The 25,606-nt window shown below is 35.9% G+C and overlaps 1 protein-coding gene across 1 annotated transcript; it reads right to left on the minus strand.

Moving 5' to 3' along the window:
• Positions 1-552: 552 nt before the first annotated feature.
• On the minus strand, positions 553-25,056 carry LOC136812954 (uncharacterized). The gene is made up of 27 exons (XM_067069462.1): positions 24,296-25,056; positions 22,919-22,987; positions 20,906-21,040; positions 20,409-20,621; positions 19,781-20,032; positions 18,885-19,358; positions 18,136-18,387; positions 17,596-17,742; positions 16,631-16,870; positions 15,684-16,190; positions 14,629-14,790; positions 14,124-14,360; positions 12,276-12,506; positions 11,588-11,731; positions 10,918-11,088; positions 10,398-10,565; positions 10,009-10,115; positions 7,953-8,026; positions 7,505-7,659; positions 6,940-7,227; positions 6,535-6,828; positions 5,729-6,031; positions 4,917-5,493; positions 4,057-4,280; positions 3,109-3,380; positions 2,021-2,183; positions 553-1,587 (listed from the first exon to the last, which is right to left on the minus strand). The coding sequence occupies exons 1-27, from the start codon at positions 24,321-24,323 to the stop codon at positions 1,211-1,213; spliced, it is 6,264 nt and encodes a 2,087-aa protein (XP_066925563.1). The 5' UTR covers positions 24,324-25,056; the 3' UTR covers positions 553-1,210.
• Positions 25,057-25,606: the final 550 nt, after the last annotated feature.

Consider the following 25,606-nt stretch of genomic DNA (forward strand, 5'->3'; position numbering starts at 1 on the left):
CCGTTATCTTAAAAAGACATATAATATCATCGAGGCTTACAGACACAAAATTTTGACTAATGTAGAAAGTTTAGAAGTATAATTTTTATTATTGTATTCGGTATTTTAAGCCAAAACGATGTCAGGCATTAACCCACATTATAGTATTTTAAAGGATTTTGATGTGCAAGCAAAACCGTTAACCGGCGTTTGCGACGACGGGAACCGTCTAGTTTTCCACTATTTGTTTTTCAAAATACTTTTTGTAGAATAGCGCATAATTAAAGCACATATAGGGTACGGTATTTAGTATTTAGTATTTAGTTTTTCCACATCCATTTCAAACTCTGGTGGAAGACTTTAGTCCAAATTATGAGAATTTTTTGTGCGAGGGAATCGGTTTGTTTTGTAATTTTGGGATCCTGTCAGAGACTTAATTGTTAATTTGTAGTTATCGTACCCCTTTGAGAGAAAAAAGGGATCCTTATAGCTCCCAAAAAACCGACACCCATTTTGCATGAACCCCCCAAGCTCTGATGGAGAAGTTAACAAGAATGTGAAAATAAAGCAAGCTTTCCTAGTATGAGAGATTACATAGTTGGTTTTAACGTTTATAGTTTAAAATCCCATAGGTATCATAATATATTAGCATTTGATTTATATGATTTAGGGGGCTGTATTTACACGATTATATAAATATTATATTCAAAATAATGTTAAAAAATATTGAGCCATTCCATTTCATATCCATACAGAGTGGACGAACATTTCCAGGGGGTAATTCGAGCAATTTTTCCAGGGGTAAGAAACTGATTCTAGTTTGCCCACCGTCATTTTAAGGTACGAAAAGAATTCTCCCAAGGGTTTTCTTTTCTGCAAATCTTGCCATTTTCAAGGACTTAACTGAAAAAGGTTCGTCCATCGTTCCATGGAAATTTAATGGAATGGCCCATTAATTTCAACGAAAAGAGCTGATCGGATCTATCGAATATACTTTTTACAAAAGCCGACTCGCTTCTCCTTCTTCGTTTACTTATCAAAGTTGTGTTTTCAAATAATGCCTGAGAATAACGGATCAAAGCAAACAGTTTAAAGTTTCACTTTATCGCTTTGCCAAGAACCTTTGCACTTTTTATAAATCTCCTGCATCAATCATGTATCATCAATGTCAAAGTATTTCCAACCACTGTCTTAGTTACGATGATATAACTCAGCTTTCAATTTCTTCATCTTACTCGACAACTTCGAACGTCTGAATATCGGTCTCTTCTATTTGTTCTAACTGACCTACATCGAAATCTCCTTCAGTGAAGGGCGTTCTTGGTTTATCAACGTGAGCAGAGAGGTTTCTTCCGCCTTCCAGATCTAATTCATATTCATCCAGTTGATCTTCCTTTTTTGGACTTACTGGATGAACTGTATTTCGCCTTTTCAGTAATTTATCCCCGTGACGCGCATGATGATCTATAGCACTATATCCGTAATAATCTTTGAACAAAAGTTTTCTTTGTAGAGAATGTTTTTCTTCGAGTTCAGTGATTTTGCCATCGATTGATGATTTGAAATTTGCCACCATATCGTTGCATTGGTTGAAAATATCTTTTTTGTCTAGAGAAAAAATTTGGCTCTTTTCAATGGGTTTATTATTCATTTCTGTGACCAGGCTGCACGCACCCCCTCTGATATGTTTTGAAATAGGGGATGCGTATCGTTTTTAAAATTCTCGTCCGAAAGTTTAGTTTTAAGCATTAAATTTGATATGAACTAAAAATTTGAATTAATACAATCGTTGGATTTCCAAACCTTTCTAAGAAAATTGAAATAGGTTACCTAAAAGTTGGGGTAACTCTCGGACATGAAATTTTTACACGATACGCATACCCTATATCAAAACATACAGATGAGGTGCCTATTGTCTATTTGTAACTCGAGAAAAGTAAGTCTCACTTATCATTAGCAAATCAATGAAAATCTTTTCTGTCTACTCTTTGGGATTGATTTGTATTGATAAGTTTGAAAAGTTGTTAAAAAGAAATCTTACCAAGTTTTTGAGCATTTTTCTGGTTCAACTTTTTCAAATAGTGTGACCATAACAAACCAAAGATTGAAAAAACGACAAACATTATTGTCATGGAAACCAAAGCTGTTGATAAGATACTCGATTCTGGATCGAAAGGTGATTTCAACTCTGCTGGTGGCGAAACCTACAAAAAAGCCATCAGTGAAAAAGTCGGTTTATTTGAAGAATAAAAAGATAACATTTTTTAAGATTTCCATATCTTATGAGATAACGTACCTAGGAGACGGAGCAAATGGAAAAATCAGGACTGGTGAAAAAATCCATGACTTAAGGTTTTATTTTTACAAAAGTGTCCCCGTCATTGTTTCATATTAGACACATGCCTCGTATCGTATCATATCAGGACAAGGTCTCCTCTTTGTTGTATTGGGGGGGGGGGGTCGTACGGGGTTTGCGATTTCCGAAATACCGAATAATTTTGCCAAAATTTCCGAAATTCCGCAAAAAAATACTTGTGATTCCGCTACCGATTTTTAGGGTATTTTTCCTCGTTTTGACAAATTTTTCATCAGATTTTTCATGTATGAATTCAGAAAAAGGGGGATAAAAATTTTGTAATACCAAAATTTCGAAGCAAAAATTTATGGATTTCCGATACCAAAATAATTTCAGAATTCCGAAATACCAAAGGAATTTTGCCCGATTACCGAAATTCCGAAGAAAAAAGGGTCCATTTCCGCAATTCCAACTGGAAATACTGTACGTCCCCCACTATATTGTGCTGAATAAATAAAAAATTGTTTCTCTTTTCCTCTTTCTAACCAACCAATCTTGCTCCACATCCGTGCCAATCAAATGTGAAAAAGCTTGTGGATTAAAATTGATGAGTAAGCAAACGATATCACTCTTATTTGAAAAAAAATAAAACCTTGAAGAGGGTTAGTATATGAATGTCATTAAAAGAAAATTTAGCAAACACAGAAGATTTAGAGTTAAAGAAAAGCTATTAAGAATATTTTCCCAAAAAGTTATTATCTTGAGGAGTGCTTATTAGGTAGCCAAGTGGAAAAAAAGTTTTAAGAAAAACTCCCACTGAATTATCTCCTTACCCCCATTGGTACAGTGGAGTTACTTAAAGCTTTTAAAATTCTTTCTTCGTCAGACTTGATGTAACTTCGGAATTCTGCCGCCATGCTTTTCAAATCTCCTGACAAAACAAATCCATACGACCGCGGGTATTCCAATTTTGTGGCCACGCGGAGTCGTTCGTCCGCGAAGAGATGTGCGTTCGCTCCAGCAGTGTATGCATCTAGCAGCACTCCTTTGATTTCATTTGCAAGCAAGTCGTCTCTGAGTTCTGTGATTGTTTTGTAAGCCCTTTCTATGAAGAAGCAAACGAGGTAGACTTCAATTAAGAGTATAAAATAGATTTTCTTGGGGTATTATATCCTACATTTAAAGAAGAGTTTTCGAGTTTACGCTAAGAAGTACATGTTTTTTTTGATAAGCATACAAAAATCCGAAAACAGGCTCAGAGATGCTTAGGTCGAAAACTTAATAAGGCTGAAAAATGCTTGAGGGGATGCTTAAATCTATAACATAAATTTAGGGAAATACTGAAAATCCGTAAAATTCCAGCCAAAAAAGCCAAAATCAGGAAAAAAACATTTTTCGTAGGCTCAAGTAATGCAGGCCATATGCTTAATTTTTCCCCATATCTGAACCTAGATATGTTTATAAGTGCAATGCTTATAAAAGAAAAAACATGTACTCTAAGGCGTAAAGGATTGAAATTCGAAGAAGTACCGGGATTTACCTGTGACGTTAAAGGGTGCATTTGCAGTTTTTCCTACACAGAGCATTAAAGCGCAAAAAAGGTCACAGCCAACTCTTTCTAATTCGAACCTCTATTATTCGATCTAGAATTCGACCTTAGAATATTGGTCCCTTCAGCTGGAAAGTGATTTAAACTACTCCTGTAATTCGAATGCAATTTTTGATCCCTTGAAGATCGAATTAGAGAGTGAGTCAACTGTAGACCAATGACAGCGACTTACTTTCATTAACCTTTCCATTCCTCAAAAGTCCAAGTTTTTCTTCAAACGAGCCGTTCAGCGCTCCAACCTCGCTACCGTAAACTTTAAACTCAGCTGCACCATTTACGGTTGTTAAAGCCGTTACTAAGGCTCCAATAACCAATGACGTCATCACTACTCCAAAGAGAGACCAGACAACTGCAAAACATCTTGAGTAAAATCTTGTCACTGTAAAATCGCCAAACCTAAAATGAAGAAAAGTAATAGAATACCCAGATGCGCTAATAACCGATAATGTGAACGACTAAACCTAGACCTTCTCACAGGAGATTATGGAAATAGAATGAATGTACGAACGAACGAGTGTATGAAAAAACGAACAAACAAGTGTATGAGCGAGTGTACGAACGAACGAGTGTACGAACGAACGAGTGTACGAACGAACGAGTGTACGAACGAGTGTACGAACGAACGAGTGTACGAACGAACGAGTGTACGAACGAGTGTACGAACGAACGAACGAACGAACGAACGAACGAACGAACGAACGAACGAACGAACGAACGAACGAACGAACGAACGAACGAACGAACGAACGAACGAACGAACGAACGAACGAACGAACGAACGAACGAACGAACGAACGAACGAACGAACGAACGAACGAACGAACGAACGAACGAACGAACGAACGAACGAACGAACGAACGAACGAACGAACGAACGAACGAACGAACGAACGAACGAACGAACGAACGAGTGTACGAACGAACGAGGGGTGTACGAACGAACGAGGGGTGTACGAAGGAGTGTACAAACGAACGAACGAAAGAATGAAAATATCAGCAATGCAGAGTCAAAAAGATATTAAGACGCCTCACCCATGTGTTCCCTGTGTAATGAACGCCCAATACCACCCCTCATAAATTCCACGAATCCAAGTTTTGGAAAAATCAATGTCCTCGTCAGGATTATTACAAGCTTCCAAAAGCCATACGATATATCCAGCTACCACCATCATTAGAAAGTTCAATCCAATCAAAGGATAGATACCCAAAATCATCATAATCATTTCTATCACAATCTCGTTGATATTTTTATCTCGGACAATCGCCACAACACCTGGGTGTCCGATAAGTGGAACAAACGGATAACCAACCATTTCGTCCGAATGTGTATTCCCAATTATCGGGAATGATAAATCTGTAAACTCGTCAATTTCTTTTAAAATTTTTAATTCACTTGTTTTTTTAGCGAGGCTTTCTCTGCCATTCCGTAAAGTATCCAATTTCGAATGAAGCAGTCCGTTCGGTGAATTACACACACCGCATGCAGCTTGTATTGCATTTTGAAGTATTTCGCCGAACACTCCAGAAAGTTGATTGTCAGCATCTTCGGTTAAGTATGGAGCGAGTAGATAATAGTTTGTTGAAACCACTTTTGGACAAAGACACGTTCCTATGAGAGAATTGTGATATGTTTTAAGGGTAATACCTTAGTGTCAGATTACTTTTATTTTTACAACCAAACTTTCAGAACCAATTAAGTTCGTGGAATAATTCTAGAGAATTTAGCAAAAATAGTAAAATTCACGAGATACCAAATCGCGTGACCCATGATTTTCAGGTTAATGCTGGTTAATGTTATTACACACAGAGTATCTTTTAATGAAAGTTTTTTAATGAATACTCACTTCCGACAATATTTTCGCTGACTCCTTCTCCAAACTGATTAACAGCCATTAATTCAAAATCGTAAAACGTGTTTGCATCCAGAAACTTCAAAGTGAGGCTATTCAATGATGGATGCAAACCATAAATATCAATTTTAGGGTTGATATAGACGTCAGCTCCACTTTTGATTAGGAAGACTTTGATTTTGTATGACAAAAGATCACCATGGATTTGATCAGCTGGAGGTGGAGACCAGTGTATTGTAAGTTGAGTGTGTGTTTTGATGGAACTGATGTGAATGTTCGCAGGTGGTGCTGATGGAGCTATTGAAACAAGGGTATCTCGTATGCATACAAAAAGAACAGTTCTCAATATCTCTGGTAAATGTACATTTTGAGTTGAATGTAAGAGCATTAAGTTCAGATGCTTATTTGACTCTTCCATATAATGTTCGTACATTGGGGATGGAGAATATATTGCCCGAGGGTAGTGAAAATTCTGCCTTGCTCTGTTTTGGGGTAATTTTGAATGTCAAGGGGGTTAACTGATGCTTGTTCGGGGGCGGGGTTAGACCTGCTGTCTTCAAGGTAAAAGTCACAATGTTCGGAGGAAATTTCCAAAAGATGTTTTGTCCTCTCCCCTCCATATTTGAATTATTTTCTGGAAGACCCCATTGTTAGGAGTAATTGATACAGAGAGCTTTCCCTGAGATATCAGTGTAAGATTTTTAAGGTGTTTAAGGGTTTGTCTCAGTTTTTAGATCTTTTTACCAAACACTAATAATATACAAAACAAATTAGTGAAACCTAAACAACACAATTCTTACCTGAGTTCAGAGTTTGAGCGCTTGCTTTGTCACATGGACCATCTCCTGCACTATTGAACGCGCAAACTTCAAAAATGTATGACGTACTCGATTCCAATCCCTCTGTGTAAGATACGCCACTCAAATCAAAAGACACGTTTTGTGTTGATACCAAAGAGTTTTGTGAATAAGCGTAAATATGATATCCGAGAGGAATTCCATTCATCTGTTCTTGAGGAACTCCAATCCAACTGACGTAAATCGAAAATGGTCCGGAAGACAAAGCTTTGATGTCCAAAGGTGAGACCAAGGGTACTAAAAGAAGAAAAGAGGTCTCTTAATGAACAATCTTCGCAATAAAGTGACACTTGGATACGAACGGATTTTTCAGAGATCTGTTTTAAGACTTGTTTAAAAAATACTTACACTTTTCCATAGTCCATACAGAACTCAAAAGACTTGCTATACCATTCCCTTCGCCATTTGAAAACGCTAATACTCTGTAGACGTACTCCGTCCCTGGTTTCAGCCACGTCAAATGAGCTGTCGTGTTTTCAGTAGCATACGTAGAGTAGGGTTGATTTGAAAGTAATTTTTCACGATAAAAGATGATGTAATTGTCGACGTTTGATTGGTTGAGAGCGTTCCATGAAATCGACAAAATTTCCGGGGACGGCGAAAATGCAGTGACGTTTGATGGTGGTTCAGTTAGTACTAGAAAATAAAATAGTATGGCAGGTGTATTAACAAAACTTTGTAAAACTTTAGAATTCAAGTCTGAAACGTTTTGCAATACCTTACCAGTAGCGGAGTAGACAAAAGGGGCGCAAAATTTGTGTAGGAAAGCAGATAACAGTAATTATCTCTTAGAGGCGATCCCTTACGCTAATCTATCAAGGAAAAGGTTACTAAAACTTTTATAAAGAAACTTTCATATGTAGCAGCGCAGGCAAAAATAGTCTTTTAAACGTCAAAGAAATTGCTGTCTTACAATCTGGTCCGATTTCAAAGGTATTATTGGAGCTTGGTAAGATCTCCAACTTTCCAAAAGCACCAAACATTTCGACGTTATCTTGGAAGAACAATGTTTGATCTTGATCCATACTCGCATATACCACAGTGAAGTTGGCAATCACACTACCTGGCCTGAATATAGAATAAAATAAAACGAATTAGTTTCAAGTCAGTTGGAGACGTCCTGAAATAAATAGCTACCATGGAAATAGGCTTCTTTTTTTCTGTACGGTTAAAGTCGACGTTTCTAAAAATATGATCAGAGACAAGCCTTTCATGAATAACGTAACGAATTGGTATCATTAAATATGATGTTTTTTTAATGAAAGATGATTTCAAGGAAAATCGCGTAAAATAGTTGTTTTTTTTTCATAGGGGCGCCTCAAAACGGTACAAGAATAATAAATTTAGAGAGAAATTCTTACTGTAACGAGTGTATTTGTATATTAATCAGTTGATCTTTCATCACACCCCCGCCCTCTGCATACACGCCTCTCATCTGAAAGAGACAGACATTAGAGTAATAAGAAGTCAAAAAGGTATTCTGAAACGCAGTGAAGTATAAATGCTTACTGGTTATCTATTAACAGAGTAGCTTTGTTACGTGTTTTGCAAGCATAATAAACCAGCTGCGCTGGAAGCTCCGGCTTAAGAGATTAAAAGATGTGAAAGATGAGCTTGTTGAGTTAGTTGTGTTAGAACGTTGCCCACAAACTGCTAATCAGAACAGATCAGAAAGCAATGTAATAATTCTATTGCAGAGCGAGTATGAGAAATAATCTTAACGAATAAATAAACCAGCTGGAAGTTTAGCTCTTCTAAGTGATTACACATGCACTTTCTGCCTAAAGAACCAACCCCACCCCCCGCCCACTCATCCTCGACTAAAAAGTTCAAAATTGGAGCTAAATGAGATAAACATTTAGAAGTCAATATTTCCAAGTTCTTGATTTGATTGTCCAGATAAAATTTTGGGGAGAAAAATAGCCTAAATTAGAGGCCACAGGCTTTTAGCTAAGCATTATTTTTTCTGTTGGGACAATACTTGGGGGAGAGTAGGATAAACCAAATAAAATGGTACAATAGTGTGTATGTAATAAATAGTGGTATATTTGTAAAATATCTGTGTCGGGTTTGAAAAATCAAAAGGAACGGTCGCCAGCCGCGATGAAATTACGACAAAGTCCAAAAACGATCATTTTCAGCCATAATACTGTGAAATTGTTTCCAATCTTGTTCAAATTCACACAGGAATTGTTTTTTAGTATCCTTTATTGAATTCTCATAGTGATATGTTTGTAAAATATCTGTGTCGGGTTTGAAAAATCAAAAGGAACGGTCGCCAGCCGCGATGAAATTACGACAAAGTCCAAAAACGATCATTTTCAGCCATAATACTGTGAAATTTTTTCCAATCTTGTTCAAATTCAGACAGGAATTGTTTTTTAGTATCCTTTATTGAATTCTCATAGTGGTATGTTTGTAAAATATCTGTGTCGGGTTTGAAAAATCAAAAGGAACGGCCGCCGCCCAGTCAAAAAATGATGATGAATACAAAACAGGATCATTTTCAGCCATACACATAACACCACAAAAACTGCTCAGAACGTTTTCAAATTCGCACTGTAATGTTGTAATTTTAGTATTGTCTTTCGAATTCCAATGGATGTGTGTTTGAAAGTTTCACAGAGTTTTATGGTTTTGTGGTTGTTTTGTGGCGTCCATAAAACTAGAGAAGTTAGCCATATGCAAGATTTAATTCATGGCCAAAATTTCTCCAAAGTCATTCCACATTGTTATAGACCAGTATGCATCAGAATTCTCATAAATCATGTCCAAAACATCATGAATAGTGATGAAAATGACCACTATCTTTCACTGAGATTTGCAGCTAAGCCCACTTTCAGCAGCCATCTTTTTCTAAATACTTTCGCAATATTATCGAAATCCAGATAATCCGTTTTTATTAAATCGGAATAGATTATCGGATTAGATAAACAAACAAAAAATGTCTTGACCGTCGGAAGAGAGAATTAAAGGCTCCTAGGCCGGAGCAAAAATTTCTTTTACGTGAGCATCGCAGTTAAGTTTTCTCTGAAACTAACGTGTGAGGATGGGCTAGATCCTCATATCGATCTTAAACAGATTATATGAGACTTTTCTTTTCATTTTTACATCGTTTTAGACAAAAGAAAATTAGCCTCTCTGATTCGATCTTTGAAATACCAAAATTTTTTCTTCGAATTAGAGAAAGATTCTAATAACAGAGATTCATACCATTTTGTAGCTTATTATATAAATTTTGGGGTAGAGGTGTGAATTAGAGAAAACTTACAAATTATCAAACTTTTAATGTACATAACATTTTTTTATCTGAAATCTGAGTCTGCTTACTTGTAACAATGAAAAGCGCAGAGATTTTCTTTAATTTCTCTGAATATTCCCTGAAGTTTTTAAGGTTTTTAAAAGATTTCTTCTCACCTCAGCTTCTAATGTCAGTTTGAATTTCTTATATGCAATGCTTTCTGGGTCCAGCATTTCTTCGTCAAATTCGTACTCAAAACGAAGATTACAAGTTAATATTTTCTCTGAAACAGAAAAAGAAGAAATTTTATTGCATTGAAATATTCTCGATATGCGTAAGTCATTTTTCTAATGGAAACACCCGAAAAATGCTGCTGTCTGTTTATCAAAAATAGAAACACGGTGGTCAAAATCTTTGAAAATCCGGCAATTTTTCGAGTGCTTCCGTTAGAGAATATGAAGTCATCTTGAAAAGAATAACATACAAGATTTCACGCACAAATTAAATTAGAGGTACAAAATAACTTTTAAAAAACCTTCCATTGCATAAAGAACGTTAAGCTAACCTCTGCAAACATCAACATTGCACGGTTGCTTATCCTCATTAGGACCCGGGCAATCTGGATTTCCACCATAATTCGCCGGATTGCACGTTCTACGCCGGACATAATGTCCAGTATTGCACGGTTTGTCACAGGAAGACCAAACACTCCATTCAGTCCATGTTGCATCCACTGAAAAAAGAGAAGAAAAATTGGATCAGTTTAGGGCTACGATAGTATTCTCGAGTGACTTAGGGCAAGTCTCAAAAACCTAACACTTTACCCTAAGTTTTCGCAACCACTTAGGGCTCTAAAGTGTACCTCTATACCTTGAAGTTTATGAATCAGGATGTGACCTAATTAAATATCACCCCAAAAAGTTCTTAATATTTTTACCAATTTTAGAGGTTAAAAACTTCGCTTGAAGCATCAGCTTTTAGGCCAAGTTTTGCAATGCAGGGCTGACCCCAGACTGCAACACTTAACATGTTGAATTGGGGATGAGTTTCTTAACGGTTTGGTCCAAATAAAGATATTTCCTCACCTGGGCAATTCCCCACACCACAATCATTCGAGTCTACTAAATTTCCAATACAATCATTTCCATTGTATTGTGGCGCTGGTGCGTCGCATAATCGCGTTCGAGTCGTGGTGCCACCACCACACGAGGCGTCACAACTCGACCATTGGCTCCACTCTGATAAACCTCCATGGACTAAAGAATAAAGCATAAAACTATTTAAGCAGATTTTGTGGCTTTAGGAAAATGAAATGATGTGGTAATTGGCATTATAATAACTGATGGTCAATTATTACAAGGCGTCAGAAGGCTGCCAGTATTCCTCTGATACAGATTTCAGTTACGCGCGCAGGCTAAAGCGTCAGCATCTCAAAGCAGATTCCCGCTTCCTCCATTGTTTCGTTCAGTTCATAGAAAATGTATGTCTAAAATTCCTAGATTACTGGACTGTCCAGGTAAAATAAAGACTCTGTCTATCTATTGTTAATCACAATCATTTTTGCTTACCAAAAAGACTATTGTGGGACAGAATTGTAGTGAAGTCGACATTTTTAGAGTATGATATCCAACTATCAATTTCAAAAATCATTAATTCCTTTTAAAAAAAGGGTGACTGTTATGAAGTGATAAAAACCTTAGAATAATCAACGATAGATCTACGAGAACGTAGATAAATAACTCCTATGTGACTTACTAGGGCAATACTGAGCACCACAATTTTCAATTTCTTCTACTTGTCCGTCACAATAATCAAAGCATGTGCGTTGACGATTTCGTGTACCGTTACATGTGACTGAGCATTCACTCCATGGCGACCAAGGTCCGAAACCAACGTCCGCTGAAAGAATATTATGAGTTATTTAGTACAGTTGAGTCTCCATAACTCGAACGCGCACGGGGAGCGGCAAATTTTTCGAGTTAAGGAAGTTTCGAGGTACGGAGTAAAGTTCATAAGGCATTGTTAGCTGAAGGGACGAGAGAGCTTGTTCGAGTTAAGGAGACATTTCGAGCTATAGAAGTTCGAGTTAAAGAGACTCTACTGTATGTCTTTGTTTTCAGCTATCTTAAAGAGGAGGAATGTTTAGAACCGATAAATTCTTATCTAAAGCTGTTTTGAAAGGCAAGCAGAGCTTTCAATTCTTGAGAAGTTGAAAGAGTCTTGCAATTCGAGATAATACCTCGTCTAAATGCAAACCACCTAAGCTAAGCTTTTCGAAAATCGAATTGCAATGCTTAAGACGTAAAAAGTTGACATTCTAGCATGATAAAATTCTGTGAGAATTTCTTAGTATCCTAATCCATAAGGATCCAAAAGAGGATGACAATCCCCTCTAACCCTTCATCTGATTACGAGCAACTATCTTCAAGCAATATAATCTAACTTTCATTGACACAATGACAAAATCTTCTGAAATTATCCTCTTCCGGCCTTCGATCACATTTAACTTCATTTGGAACGCCTTCGAATTCCACACAAACATCTCCGACCAAACAACCAGGACTATATGTTTTTTGCCATTCAATTCTTGTTGGATCGGTCGTGTAAGGTAATAAAACGTCCATGAATGCATTTATACTGTTTCCTGTTTCGATCTCAGAAGAACAGCCAAGTTCTAAAAAAATGAGTTGAAAGAATGCCTGAAAGATGCTTATATCCTAAAAGAAAACTAGGGAAATTCCGAAAATCAATTAGGCTTCTGCTCATCCTCTAGTGAAAGTACGCGATTCAGACTAAAGATCCATAAAATCCCAGTTAACAAGTGATACTTTTATGGACCTACCTGGTTATGCATTTAACACATTTATAATTGATATCTACGTGACGTGACCATTAAACAATCATTCAGAACACAAATAGTGACGATCTATTAAAATTAGTCGTTTGTTTCTTATAACAAAAACGTTTAGGAACCAAAATTTCATGCTCTTGAAATATTCTTTCATATTCAAGACTTCGCGAGCAAAAAAACATATCTCATCAAAAAATTGAGTAATTTGGCTAAGAACATTGATGTATGCTTGTTAATAGCGATTCTTATAGATAAAGATGCCTTTTTCTGAGCTGAAAAATTATTTTTTTACAAAAATCTGCTTGAGCCATCTTTTACCTACTTTCATGCAAAAGTCAGAAAAAAACAATTATCCAATATTTCACAAAGTCCAAAAAACCCTTTTTTAGTCGTTTTTTAGCTGAAATTTACCTCAGAATTTTTTTTTCTTTCAAAAAACGAGCTCCGTCACATTCGAGGGTTTATAGTTATGCATCTTTGTGCAAAAAATCATAAAGAATGAAAGAGCCAATCTCGAGAAAAGCTAATACCTAAGTAATTGTTAATGTGCTTATAAAAAATATCAAATTTGGCCAGTTTTTCAATAAAAACACGCCAAGCAACCAAAAGTTCATGTCTAAACACACATATTCTTCAAAAGTAAGCTCTCATGGGCAAAAAAAACATCTATCTCATAACAAAATTGAGTAATTTGACTAAGAACATTGATGTATGCTTATTAATAGTAATTCTTATAGATAAACATGCGTTTTTTGCGCCAACAAAATTTTTTTGCAAAAATCTGTTTGAGCCATCTTTTACCTATGATGGTACCCTACTTTCATGCAAAAAATCAGAAAAAATTAATGATCCAATTTTTCAAAAAGTCCAAAAAACCCGTTTTTTAGCCGTTTTTTGGACCAAATTTGCCCAAAAATTTTTTTTTCGAAAATTGGGCTCCGTCACATTTTGGCCACCACCATTTTGCACCTTTGTACCAAAAATCAAAAGATTTCTATGATTCAATCCTGAGAAAAGTTGGTAACAGACGAACGGACGAACGAACGGACGAACAAACACAGGTTAATTTATAGGATCTCCACCGGGGTAGGTCCAATAACAGCCAAAATCAGAAAATCTAGTTTATGGTAATACTTAGCATATGCTCAGATATCCTTAAATTTTTGCCATATCTGAGCCTAGATATAGCTATAAGCGCATATTACTTAGTTGGTCGTGGATCTAGTTTTGGTTTAGTTTTTATCTATTTTTGTTCAAGTTATTCGAAATTGTAGTTCTGCGTACAGTTTAAAGAAATACGTATCAAAACAAAAAGTTAAAAATAAACGACCAAAATTTTGGCAGTTTCCCACAAATTTATGATGAATTTATGAAAGCCATTCTTCGATTGTTGGCTTTAGATTACTGAGATATAAATATAAAATGTCGATATATATTTACCTTTACTTGCACAAAATTCATCACAAGATTGATGAACTTCAGCCAAGTAGTACCCAGAACCTTGACAGTTTTCTCTGGTCAAACATTCTTGTTCATCTGTTAGAAGCTCACCGCCACAAGAATTATCATCTTCATCGAAAAGTGTTTGGTCGTAACATATCCGTGCCCGTGTTTTCGTGCCACGTTTGCATTCACGAGAACACGGGGACCATTCACCCCACTCTGAAACTATTTCTCCTGTTTGGTAGAAAATAAAATTTATCGTTATTTTTTCATCAGCTCCACATGAGGGTTAAGATGGTTCCCAACGGTCCTGAACCTTATGGGACACTCCAATGCAAAGGATTAGACCCATTGAAGTCCAGAAAATAGGCAGAACCAACGAATTTTCACTAAGATAGCTTAAAAACGCTTGGAAAGTATTTTCCAGGCCACCCTGGACGTCACACCTCCTCAACATAGGGAGCATTTCTGGAATAATATAATAGTGATCAATCATACTTACCAATAATTTTTTGGCATAGCGCAGCAAAGTCAGGATCATTTTGATTCATCTCACACTCTCTCCAGCGGTACATTCGAGAGAAATCAGCTATTGGTTTAAACCGTGTACAATCTTTGTCTTCCGCTTGGTTCACCAATTCTATTTGACTCCGAAAATCACCATCTGAAAATGAATATACAGTTGACGCTCTCTAATTCGACGTTCTACTATTAAAGTCCCCGTCAACAAGAAACTTTCATAAACGCTGCTCCCTTATTCGATGAATTTCCCTTGAAGATCGAATCAGAGAGCGTCAACTCTACGTTTTTTACAAGATCAAAATATATAAGAACATAGGCTTCGATGGCCTAGATATTAAGAACAAGTTAAGAAAATTTTAAGGCCTTTACGGACTCTAAAACACCCGAGTTCTTTATAGGAAGAAGGACAAAATTATTCATAAAATGGCGAGAGAAGAATATGTTAAGAAGATTTTTATGCTTAAGACTAAAAAAAGTCAACATAATCAGAAGGCTTCAAAAATTTGGGATGCTCTGATAAAAAATGTAGTTTTAAATCCCTGAAACCCTTCGTTCTTATTCCCTTTTTTAAAATTGTCTCTCTGAGGCTGTTTGAATATCAGAGGGATCAGAGTGCAATGAAACGAACATTAAAATGTTCCAAGCGCTCTCGCCAAAAAAAGAAGTTAGCCCGTTGTCACCGGTTGCCGGGGATGCCGGTACGGTGCGGGACTGTCCCACCTGGACAATTACCGGGCAGAATTGTCATATTGTAGGGAATGTACTAAAGTTTCATCGGCCAGAAGCTGCTCACATCAAAACATTAGATCCTCCGATTGAATCGAAACAAAGAACTAATTCGATACTCGTGCTTTCAAAATGATTCCACTCAACAAGGAGAATTAATCGTAAAATCATTCAAATGCCTATTTAACTCAAACATTTATATTTCCGTAATAAGTCTGATTTCCTTAAGAGTGACTTCCATATTGCTGGCTTACTTATATAGCGAATAAACTTTAACTAAATATATCTTAGTAGAACCGATGCAGATACCTTTGTGATCTCCTTTCCCTATTGTGATACCAAATTTAGCGATTCGAACAATTTGTTTATGTGGGATTGTGTCAAAGATCAGTAGCACGTGGTCTCCGTCGCCAGAGTTTCGGTTTTGAATTCCCAATGAAGCTTGACACCACTCATCCACAACACAACCGTCTAGCCAATCGTTAAAGATAACACCGTAAACTTTAATTCCGATACCACTTGATTTTAACGGAATAATGCTCACGAATTTGATCCAGAATTCTATCTTTAGGTATTCATTTGCAAATATTCTATCTTGGAATCCAAGCCATTGGTTCGGTGCAGTTCTGTCTTGTTTATTTTCAAAGGTGATTATTTCTTCCGGATCAAATCTTTCATCGACGATACCCCCCAAATACACTTTTCCATTGTTGGTTTCCGAAGGGAAATTTCTTCCAAATGCACCCAAAATTTTCAATCTTGAATTCGCAATATTTCTCTCAGTGAGAAAAGTCCATTTTGTAGCCGATGTTGTTCCTGTAATAAAGATGATTTTCCAGAGATTAATGAGCCGGGTAGTCAGTATTTGAAATTCATTCTGCACTACAAAAATCATTTCAAGAGAATAAAGTTTTTTTGGGCTCTTTTCTAACAGATAAATATCATGAGAGGGGATTATAAGTGTACAACGAAGAGCAGAAGAGCAGAATTTAGAGTAAAAACTTCGTGATTTTCGCGAATTTTAACCCTTTTTCTAGAAAGATTATCATATGAAAGTTTATCTTTGTTAAATGCTTCTATTTTTGTGAAATGTTTTAAGAACATTTGAAGGCTTTGGGGACTCCAAAATCGACCAGTTTCTTAGGTCGAGCAAAAATGCTAATAAAATGATGAAAATAAGAACATATTAAGAACTCAAAAGAACATTCGAAGCCTTCAATAATTATGGATGTTCTTATAAAAAACATAACACCAACCGTCATCCCATTTGAGTAATCCTTCCGATTCGGAGTCAGTGGCTCCCATCCAAGTACGTCGGTATCGTAAGAAGTCACTGATAAATTGAACTTCTTTATTACTATCCGGCATAAATAAAGTTGCACCCCAACTACGACACATTTCATCTGCATCTGATCTTTTAAGGACGTCTTGTGAAAATTCTCGGAAACATTTGTTTTTGTTTTGAAATCCATGGTCTTTAGTACATTCGCTTAAACCTTAAATATAAAAATTGAATAATGAGAAACTCCAAGTGCCTATAAAGAAATTAGGCGAGACCAATTTAATTTGCTGTTCTACGGGTGCGACCGACCCAGCATTTGCTGCAAACGAAAAAATAAGAATATTGAATTTCCGATGCCACAAATTTCTAATACTAGTCATTTAAAAGATTTTCACTTAAAAAAAATTGAAAAGAATCTAGAATCACGAAAGATTTTATTACAAACTCCATCAAAGATGGAATTTTCGACCAAGATTATTTGAAAATATTACTTAAAGCCTAATTACCAACCCTAATAAATGAAAATCTTATTTTTATTTTACCGACCGACATTTTGCTAACGATCTGCCCGTAGAACAACAAACTAAATTGGTCTCGCCTTAACTTAATCCCAGAATACATTGAACTTTATGAACCTTAAATTTTTTGTGGACTATCACATCGGTTTTGACGTATGAGTGTTCGGCATAGTACGAGAAGTAAAATGTGAGAATAGATACTGAAAACCTTTAAAAGCTCAAAAGTGCGGCATTTAGAATAACAAGTTGAATTTAGCGCTTTGTTTTCACGCAGCATATTGTTTGGAATTTATCTGGCTTTTATGTGGAAACCATGAAGGCCAAGCGTTTCGGTTGGGAAGTAAGCGGCTTGACCCGCTTAAGAGTTTTATCTATAGTGTATTTGGGGCTTTAAAGTTAATAGTTGAAACGGACTACTCACCATGTCTCCACTGGCAGACAAGTTGATGTTTATTGTCAGTGCATTTATACCATTCCAACCACTTTTCAGGAAGATTATTCACGATTCTGATGCAGTTCTTATCAAGAGTATTTTCACCGACGATTTCAAGAGGTGTTCCAACATGATCTGAGAAAAGAAGATCAATGAAAAAAACTTTTACGATCGTTTTACCCAGCTGGCACACAACGTTTTTTCAACGTTCATCTCACATTATATGGACATTCTGAACATTACATGGCCGTCGAAACAACGTTGGGTGCCAGCTCACCCATTTACTCAAAGGAGATTTACAAGAGGTAAATTTTGTACAAATTTTATACATCGAATCTTCGTATACACCAATTGTTTCAATGCTTTGATTTTTCATTTTATAAAATAGATTTTTTCACCTTTTAAAAATGACTTTTTTAAACAGACTTTTCTAACCTAAAATCATCGAGATAAAAAACAAAAATGATATGAAAGAATACTTTGTTTTGCAAAAGTATTAAAGAAAATACTTTAAAACATATTGCTTACTATCTTGCCACTTGAGAACGCCTTCTTCCTCTCGATCTGAAACAGCAGCTAAGAAAACTCCAGGCTGCAAATAATCCGTTAGTTGGTTAAATTCTTCAAGGGAATTTAAGGTGATCATTTCACCACTATATTTTTCAGCACAGTATGCTAATCCTTCTCCATTGTATTTCAACTCAACTAAATCCATAACCATTATACATTTGGCGCCCAATCCTACGGCGCCGATTGGGGCGTTTGGTAAATGACAATAATCTAAAGTACAGTTATGTTTTATTGAAGAGAAATTAATAAATCAGTAGCAATCAGTACTTGGTTTTGTCTGTGCCTAATGCAATTTGTATTTTCAGATCTCTTTCAGATGAAAAGTTTCTGACCTTTGCATTATGTTCGTTCAATTTAACCCTGACCAGGCCTCAGAAACAAAGTTAAACCATTTGGCTACAGTCCCCGTCCAGCTCATGCAAAAGACTTATATCAAAACGAAACAACACGGACGTCAGTAGCGTAGACAGGGGGGACGCAAAATTTGTGTAAGAGAGCAGATTTTTATGACACAGCAATTATCTTTTCATATCACAAGTTTTGCGTCCCTTCCTGTCTACGCTACTGGACGCCCTCTGTAAATTCATGAGATTCATGATACAATGTTTCATATGGAAGCACCCAGAATAGCCCGGCCGTTTGCCATTAGTCTTAAATTTGAAATTAGTGGCAAGGACCATTCTTGGAATAATATATAGCGAACTAACCGTCGGGCAGGTTCCCATATTCCATTTGTCGAACACGTGCGGTAGCCGGGTCGTAAAATTTATCACTGGCGAACACGCTTACATTGAAAAACGTTCGAGGGATTGTATTTTCAACTTGGTGAACTACCGTTCCATTTATGCGTACAACAAGCATGGTTTTTGATTCGATAACCTTCTGAACGACTTCCACTTCAGTCCAAGAGTGAAGAGGAAAAATATTTTCCGAAGTGAATACATGATTAACTTTGTTACCAAGCGCTGTTCCGACATGTAATTTCGGCGCTCCTCTAGTAAACCAAAGACCTGGAACTCGGTCACCTATCGAATCTCTGTTTCCTATTCCTGCTGTGAAGCGTAAAATGTTACTCCAAGTGTTATGGACTCCCGTTGGTTTGATTTGAAAGGTGACGTACCATGTTGGACTCCACGTGGGGATGGTATCAATAAGCGTACCACTTATGAGTGTAAACTCGTCTATTAATAATAAAATATCATGACAAGTAAAATGATTTCTTAGTCTGAATAGCACTGAGACCTCTATCGATATACTTCACTAAAAATAACTCTTTTCGCTAGTGGATGAGCAGAAGCCTTTAATGATTTCTACTCCTTAAGAAAACCCTAAAGTAAAATACTCTAAAGAGCGCATACAATTGAAATGCCGATTATTGAGAGTTATTTTGCTCAGTTTTACAAGTAATGTCAAATTTTTGAATCCAAGATCCTACAACACAGAATGCGTTGTTTTGACTTTTTCCAGCATTTTTATTGAATGATCAAAAACCATTCACAAACATTAGCGTATCCCCGTGAAAAGTCTTGATTTGGATTTTTAAAGGTTCAAAAACCCAGTGACTTAATCTAATGAAAGTTGTAGAAATAAAAGTGTAAGCTACCTTGAGGTAAGTTATAATATTGAAGTTTCCGAATCATCGCTCGTGCTGGTTGAAGAAGGGCATCACTCGCGAAGACATTCACATCTCTGTAGATCTGTGGTTTTGTATTTTCAACTCTGCGTACTTCAGTATGGTTTAGTCGAACGGCGAAGTAGTATTTCAATTCTTCTTGAAACTGTGAGATTTCTAATGAATACCATAGATTGAGTTCCAATGTGCTCCAAGTGCACCAGTTATTACTGTCATCGATTCCTGTAATTTTAATTAAGGAATCAAACATACAACGTTACAAATTCGCTCTCTTAAATTCGACATTAAAGGGACTAAGACCTTTTTTTGAATAGTAGAAGATTCGAATTAACGACAGTATTTTCCACAATTCCTCTAGGGTCCTGTAGTTTTTGAAGGGTAAACAATAGAATATGTTAGGGTATTGAAAATCTGTTGCTTATCGTAATTTTCTTTTCTAATAACTCTTGACTTTTAACTTTTTTGTTGCTAAGAAATTATGGTGTTTTTATTTCAAAACCTTATTTACCATAAAACATTACTAAAAAGCAAAGATCAGTCCACAGTACACTGTAGTCTAAATCATCTGGTAAGTATTTAAAAAAAACACGAAACCAACCTGTACAAACAGACATAATTGTGGTATTTTGTCTGATAATGACCATTGGAATTCGCATTCCGTAGCCAATATTTTGACTGCCCGTACTGAACCGAATAATGTTTGTCCAGTGTGGAGAAACGTCCAATAATTTGAACTCGAATGATACATGCCATGTTCTTTTCCACTGTGGAATTTGTCCGATGAGATTGTTTCTGGTAACTTCTCTTTCCTCTAAAGAATGGATGAATGAATAAATGTGGGAGCGAATGACTGAAGAACAAAAGACAGTGCCGAAATGCGTAAGGCCAAAACGTAAAGAGCAAACGAACGAATGTTCCTAGTAAAAAGGGGATTTTATCTTTTAAACTCGCTCATACACGTTTCTGTTTTTATAAGAAAAAACTATGTAAGAACATAAGATTTCAATGCCCAAAATGTTAAGAACAAGTTGAGAACATTTTAAGGCTGAAACACTCAACTTCTAAAGAAAGTAAACGAAAAAAAATTTGACGTACCCAATGAAGTTAGTGGTAATGCACCTGTCGTTTCTAACGATGGTGTTGTTGCTGTGGGCGGTGTCGTTGCTATGGACGCTGTTGTTGCTAGTGATGCTGCTATGGATGTTGTCGTTGGTAAAGATTGTGTTGTTGCTAAGGAAGTTGTGATTATTGCTTAGTTTGTTTCAAAAGAGTTATCAAATCAACTTAACACTAAAATAAATTACCTTATTTCTTCAAATAAGCCATAGATTTATAAAGCCCGAAGGGCTAGATGTCGTGCTTTCGCTGAAAAGTGTGCCGAGGTTAGGTAGGAAATCCTACCACGTGACATTACAATAGAATTTCAGCGCTTGGCCAATAAGAATCTTCGCCGGTTTTCGAAAACAATAGCAGCAATAGTTTTTGCGATATTCAGTTTTTTTTCTTGGAAGAGCTTAAAGCACGACATCTAGCCCTTCAGGCTTTATAAATCTATGAAATAAGCGCCACGACGCTCTTTACCTTTTCAAAATTATAGTCTTTCCTAGTTTGAAATACCATTTTCTTAAGACTTTTATGGGTCTAAGCAAAAAAACTTGAATCTTACAACTTATAATTTTGCATTTTTGTGGCTATTCATTCTTTAAAATGGAAAAACCAGGTCTGTTTTCTCAAGCTAAAATTTTCATTAATTTTTGACCCTAAGACTTTTGCCTGAGACCGTCATATTTGTCCGAAAATCACACCAAAGTGTCCGAAAAAAAATTGAGACCTAAGTAATTTTGATTCCCCTACCCCTTAGCTTTCCAAAAATGTATAACAAGTGCTTTGGCCAAAACAATCGAGCGATTTTACAAAATGCCCTCTACTACATCTTTAAACCGATTAAAATGGTTCATTTAATTCCATTAGAGGTGGGGTTAACTTAAGGGCCTTTTAGATAGAACAAGCAACATGCTGAATGGACCTACCTAATGATTAACATCAGATGAAAATAAGAAAAAAGTGACAATAATTGTACAATAATTGTACAAAAATTCAGAATGGAAAAATAAAGCTTGTGTGTTGAATAATGTAAAATGGTAAAAAGGAATTTCCCCAAACACGAAAATTACTTAAACCATTCAGGCCCAAAAAACCTTTAAAGCTGTTTTTGGCCCAAATTTGCCCAAAATAATTTTCCTTAAAAATCTGGCTCCGTCACATTTTGGGCATTGCCATTTTGCATCATTGTGCAAAAAATCAGAAAAAAATTATGAGTCAACATTGAGAAAAGCTATATTTTCTTATTTGGTTAAAGGGAATTTCCCCAAAATACGAAAATCCGTCTTTTAAGGCGAATAAGAATTTCCCGGGAAAAACTACTTCAGTCATTCTTTAGAGAATCTTGCCCTCCATCTTTGTTCAAAAAATCAGAAAAAAAGTAATAACAGGATTTTGCACAAAGTTCAAAAAACCCTATTTTAGGCAGTTTTTGGCCCAAATTTGCCCAAATATATATTTTTTTCAAAAATATGGCTCCGTCATATTTTAGGCATTGCCATTTTGCATCAGTGTGCAAAAAATCAGAAAAAAATAATGAGTCAACTTTGAGAAAAGCTATATTTTCTTATTTGGTTAAAGGGAATTTCCCCAAAATGCGAAAATCCGTCTTTTAAGGCGAATAAGAATTTCCCAGGAAAAACTACTTCAGTCATTCTTTAGAGAATCTTGCCCTCCATCTTTGTACAAAAAATCAGAAAAAAGTAATGACAGGATTTTGCACAAAGTCCAAAAAACCCTATTTTTAGGTAGTTTTTGGCCCAAATTTGACCAAATAAATTTTTTCTCAAAAATCGGGCTCCGTCACGTTCTGGGCATTGCCATTTTGCATCATTGTGCAAAAAATCAGAAAAAACTAATGAGCCAATCCTGAGAAAAGCTGGTAACAGACGGACGAACGAACGAACGAACGAACGAACGGACATGGGTTAATTTATAGAACCTCCACCGGGGCACCCGGAGGTAGGTCCAAAAATGGGAAATGTGTTGAATAAAAATGAATATAACCTGGTGGCGAGGTGCGTACAAAGTCAACAATGGAGATAATATGAACGATGAAACACAGTAGAAGCCAATCTGTAAAAAAGGAAAACAATGAAGTGAGCTCTTCCTAAAAATGTTGGTACACCCCGGTTGGAGGGCATTACCGGAGGAGGGAGGGTAAAAATCGTCTGATAATTGTTATACCTTATCGGCCAAAACTTAGTCAAAGTTTAGTCACTATAAAGGGCCGAATAATAATAATTAAGACCGACTGAAAATTTGGGCCATTTTTAAATTTACAAGCAGATGGAAAATAGACACTTTTTAATGATAATTCACAGATTTTTAATACTTATCATGTATATATTTCAAAAACAAGTATATAATCAATAATAACAACATATCAAATGTTTGTACAATCTATTGGAAGCATAATTATTTCTCAATAACGATTTCGCACATCTCACTCGGGTCAATGCAAAACGGTGTTTCATCACCAATTTCGGCTACTCTTTCCTCTTTATTTGCTCCAAGGTCTCATCATCACCGCTCCCACTACTGTCACTAGAAACGATTACGGGAACTCTTTCATTCCGAACAGGTCATTTTTTGACGGAAATATAAACCATGAAATTATAAAAACCTTTATAAACTTAATTAGGCTCTATTCAGTGATTATATATTCGGAAATTCTTTGTTAAAGTAATACCGATATGAAAAGTGGGTTAAGGAAAGCTTAATCATAAAATTTTAATTTGGCCCAAATTTTTAGTCGGACTTAATTTTAGTCACCAAGCCAAAATTTAGTCACTTAGGGCCGATAAGGTATACTCCATCGATGTATATACAAAATTCTTTCTGGAAGAGCCCGATCCTTTTAGCTGAGAAAAAACGTCAGCAAAGACAACAATAAAGCCAAAACCAATTGCAGCAGTAGCATTAAAACTTTCCTCTTCACGGTTTCACAGCAGCTGAGTTCTACAGTGTGTCCCAAAAGACGCGGACAAATTTTTATATTAAGTAATAACATCCTCAAAACTCGTTATTAAGTTGGCTTAGAATAATTGAAATAAGATTACAATTCTCTGCTTAATCAATAGATATTCAATTCCGAAGATGATTGGGAAGGTTCTTGAGATAAAAAAAAGGGGTTAAGTCGTATCGAATCTCCCTTAACCGTCATTATCACGAAATTTGATAGGTTGTACAGAAAAATTTATTTGAAATGTAATTTTATTGTAATACAGGCCCGGCGAAAACGGGGAGACTGAGAAGACTTACGCCAACCCACTTTTGAGCAATTGAGATTTTTTTCTCGAATTTCTAGCGAATTTTATCTCATTTTGAGCCTTCAGCCTCCCCACTTTTACGGTTGTTCCGCTGGGCCTGCAATAAACATACTATTTGGTAGTGGAGCCATGTTAATCATCCAGCATCACATATTGGTTAACATAGCAAATTTTTTTTAGAAAAAAACATACGATAGCTTGCAAAACCATAAACTTTTAAAACTATTTTTCCGGAAAAGTGCCGAAAATTGGATAGTTTTAATCATTAATAATAAAAAACTATACTAAATATAGAAGAGCAACACTAAACAAATCGAATCGAATGAATTGGGAATTTAACGAAAAACGTAAACATTATTCAAGAAAAATAATAAACAAAGTGACGGAATGGATTAAGAAAGGATGGACAAAAAAGAATGAATCTTCCCGTGAAAAATATTTATATAATTATACATGTTCAAAGTAGGAAAACGCTGTTTGAAACTTTACTGAATATTTTTAATTTATACCCGAAGTGATAAACTTTCTAGGAAATCACACAATAAAGAAGATAGCCGAAACTAAACCGCTCTATCAGAGCTCGAAATTATTATAGAGAGTCGAATAAAACGTCGGAGTTTTTGGGTAAAGGGCGCCAAAAGTTTTTCGTATTTTCCCGGTATATTTCCAAAACCTAGGGAATTTGTTCATGTTTATTATATGGCTACCTTGGAAACGTTATTAGCCTCGATTTGTTAATTGCATAGAGATGTCAGTTATTGCCAAATTTCTTTCATACGAAATCATATGATAGATAATTTCGAAAGTAAATTCAAGCGTATTAAAGGTTTTTGAAAGGAAGGCAATTTGAGAAGTAAATTTAGCGGCTTTAGCCTATTTAACAACGATTTTGGCCAAAAATAATTCTGCGACCGCCAAATTAAATACTTAGCAAATTAATTCCTTTAAACCATCCTTCATATTTAATCCTCATCAAAATTTCTTCTCGGGTAACTTAATGCATGTCCCAAAAATGCATTAATTTTTCCGCCCCAGTTCCAGTCCCTAAACCATAACAAACTATACATTTTTGGAAGCGTATTTGGATGTAGAATACCGTATTTGGTGTAACTTAAATTCTTTCTCAGCAGAATTTGAGTTTTTTTTAAGAAAACGTGATTATGACGTCATTATTTATGACGTCATAATTTTAAAAAGTTGAATATCTCAAGAACTAATACTCAAAGCTTTATGAAATTTAGACCAATGATAGAACTCATCAAGAGGAGGAGAATTCTTTTTTAAAAATTCGAAAGTTTGCTGATGTCAGCATTTTATCGCAAAAATTCGAATTCTTGCAATTTCTGCTGACGTCATTAATTTTGGGAAATACTTTTAAAACTTTTTGAAACATCTCAATGTACTTTATCACTGGTCCAAATTT

The sequence above is a fragment of the Clytia hemisphaerica genome, unplaced genomic scaffold, assembly GCF_902728285.1.
Source record: "Clytia hemisphaerica strain Z4C2 unplaced genomic scaffold, Clytia hemisphaerica genome assembly, whole genome shotgun sequence".
NCBI classification, from domain to species: Eukaryota; Metazoa; Cnidaria; class Hydrozoa; order Leptothecata; family Clytiidae; genus Clytia; species Clytia hemisphaerica.

Coding starts and splice junctions, on each gene's coding strand:
- LOC136812954 (XM_067069462.1), bottom strand. CDS start 24,323: ATGATTAACATGGCTCCACTACCAAATA. Junction 7,660..7,952: donor ATACAAATACACTCGTTACA/GTAAGAATTTCT, acceptor TTCTATATTCAG/GCCAGGTAGTGTGATTGCCA. Junction 6,032..6,534: donor CGCTCAAACTCTGAACTCAG/GTAAGAATTGTG, acceptor TTGTTTCAATAG/CTCCATCAGCACCACCTGCG.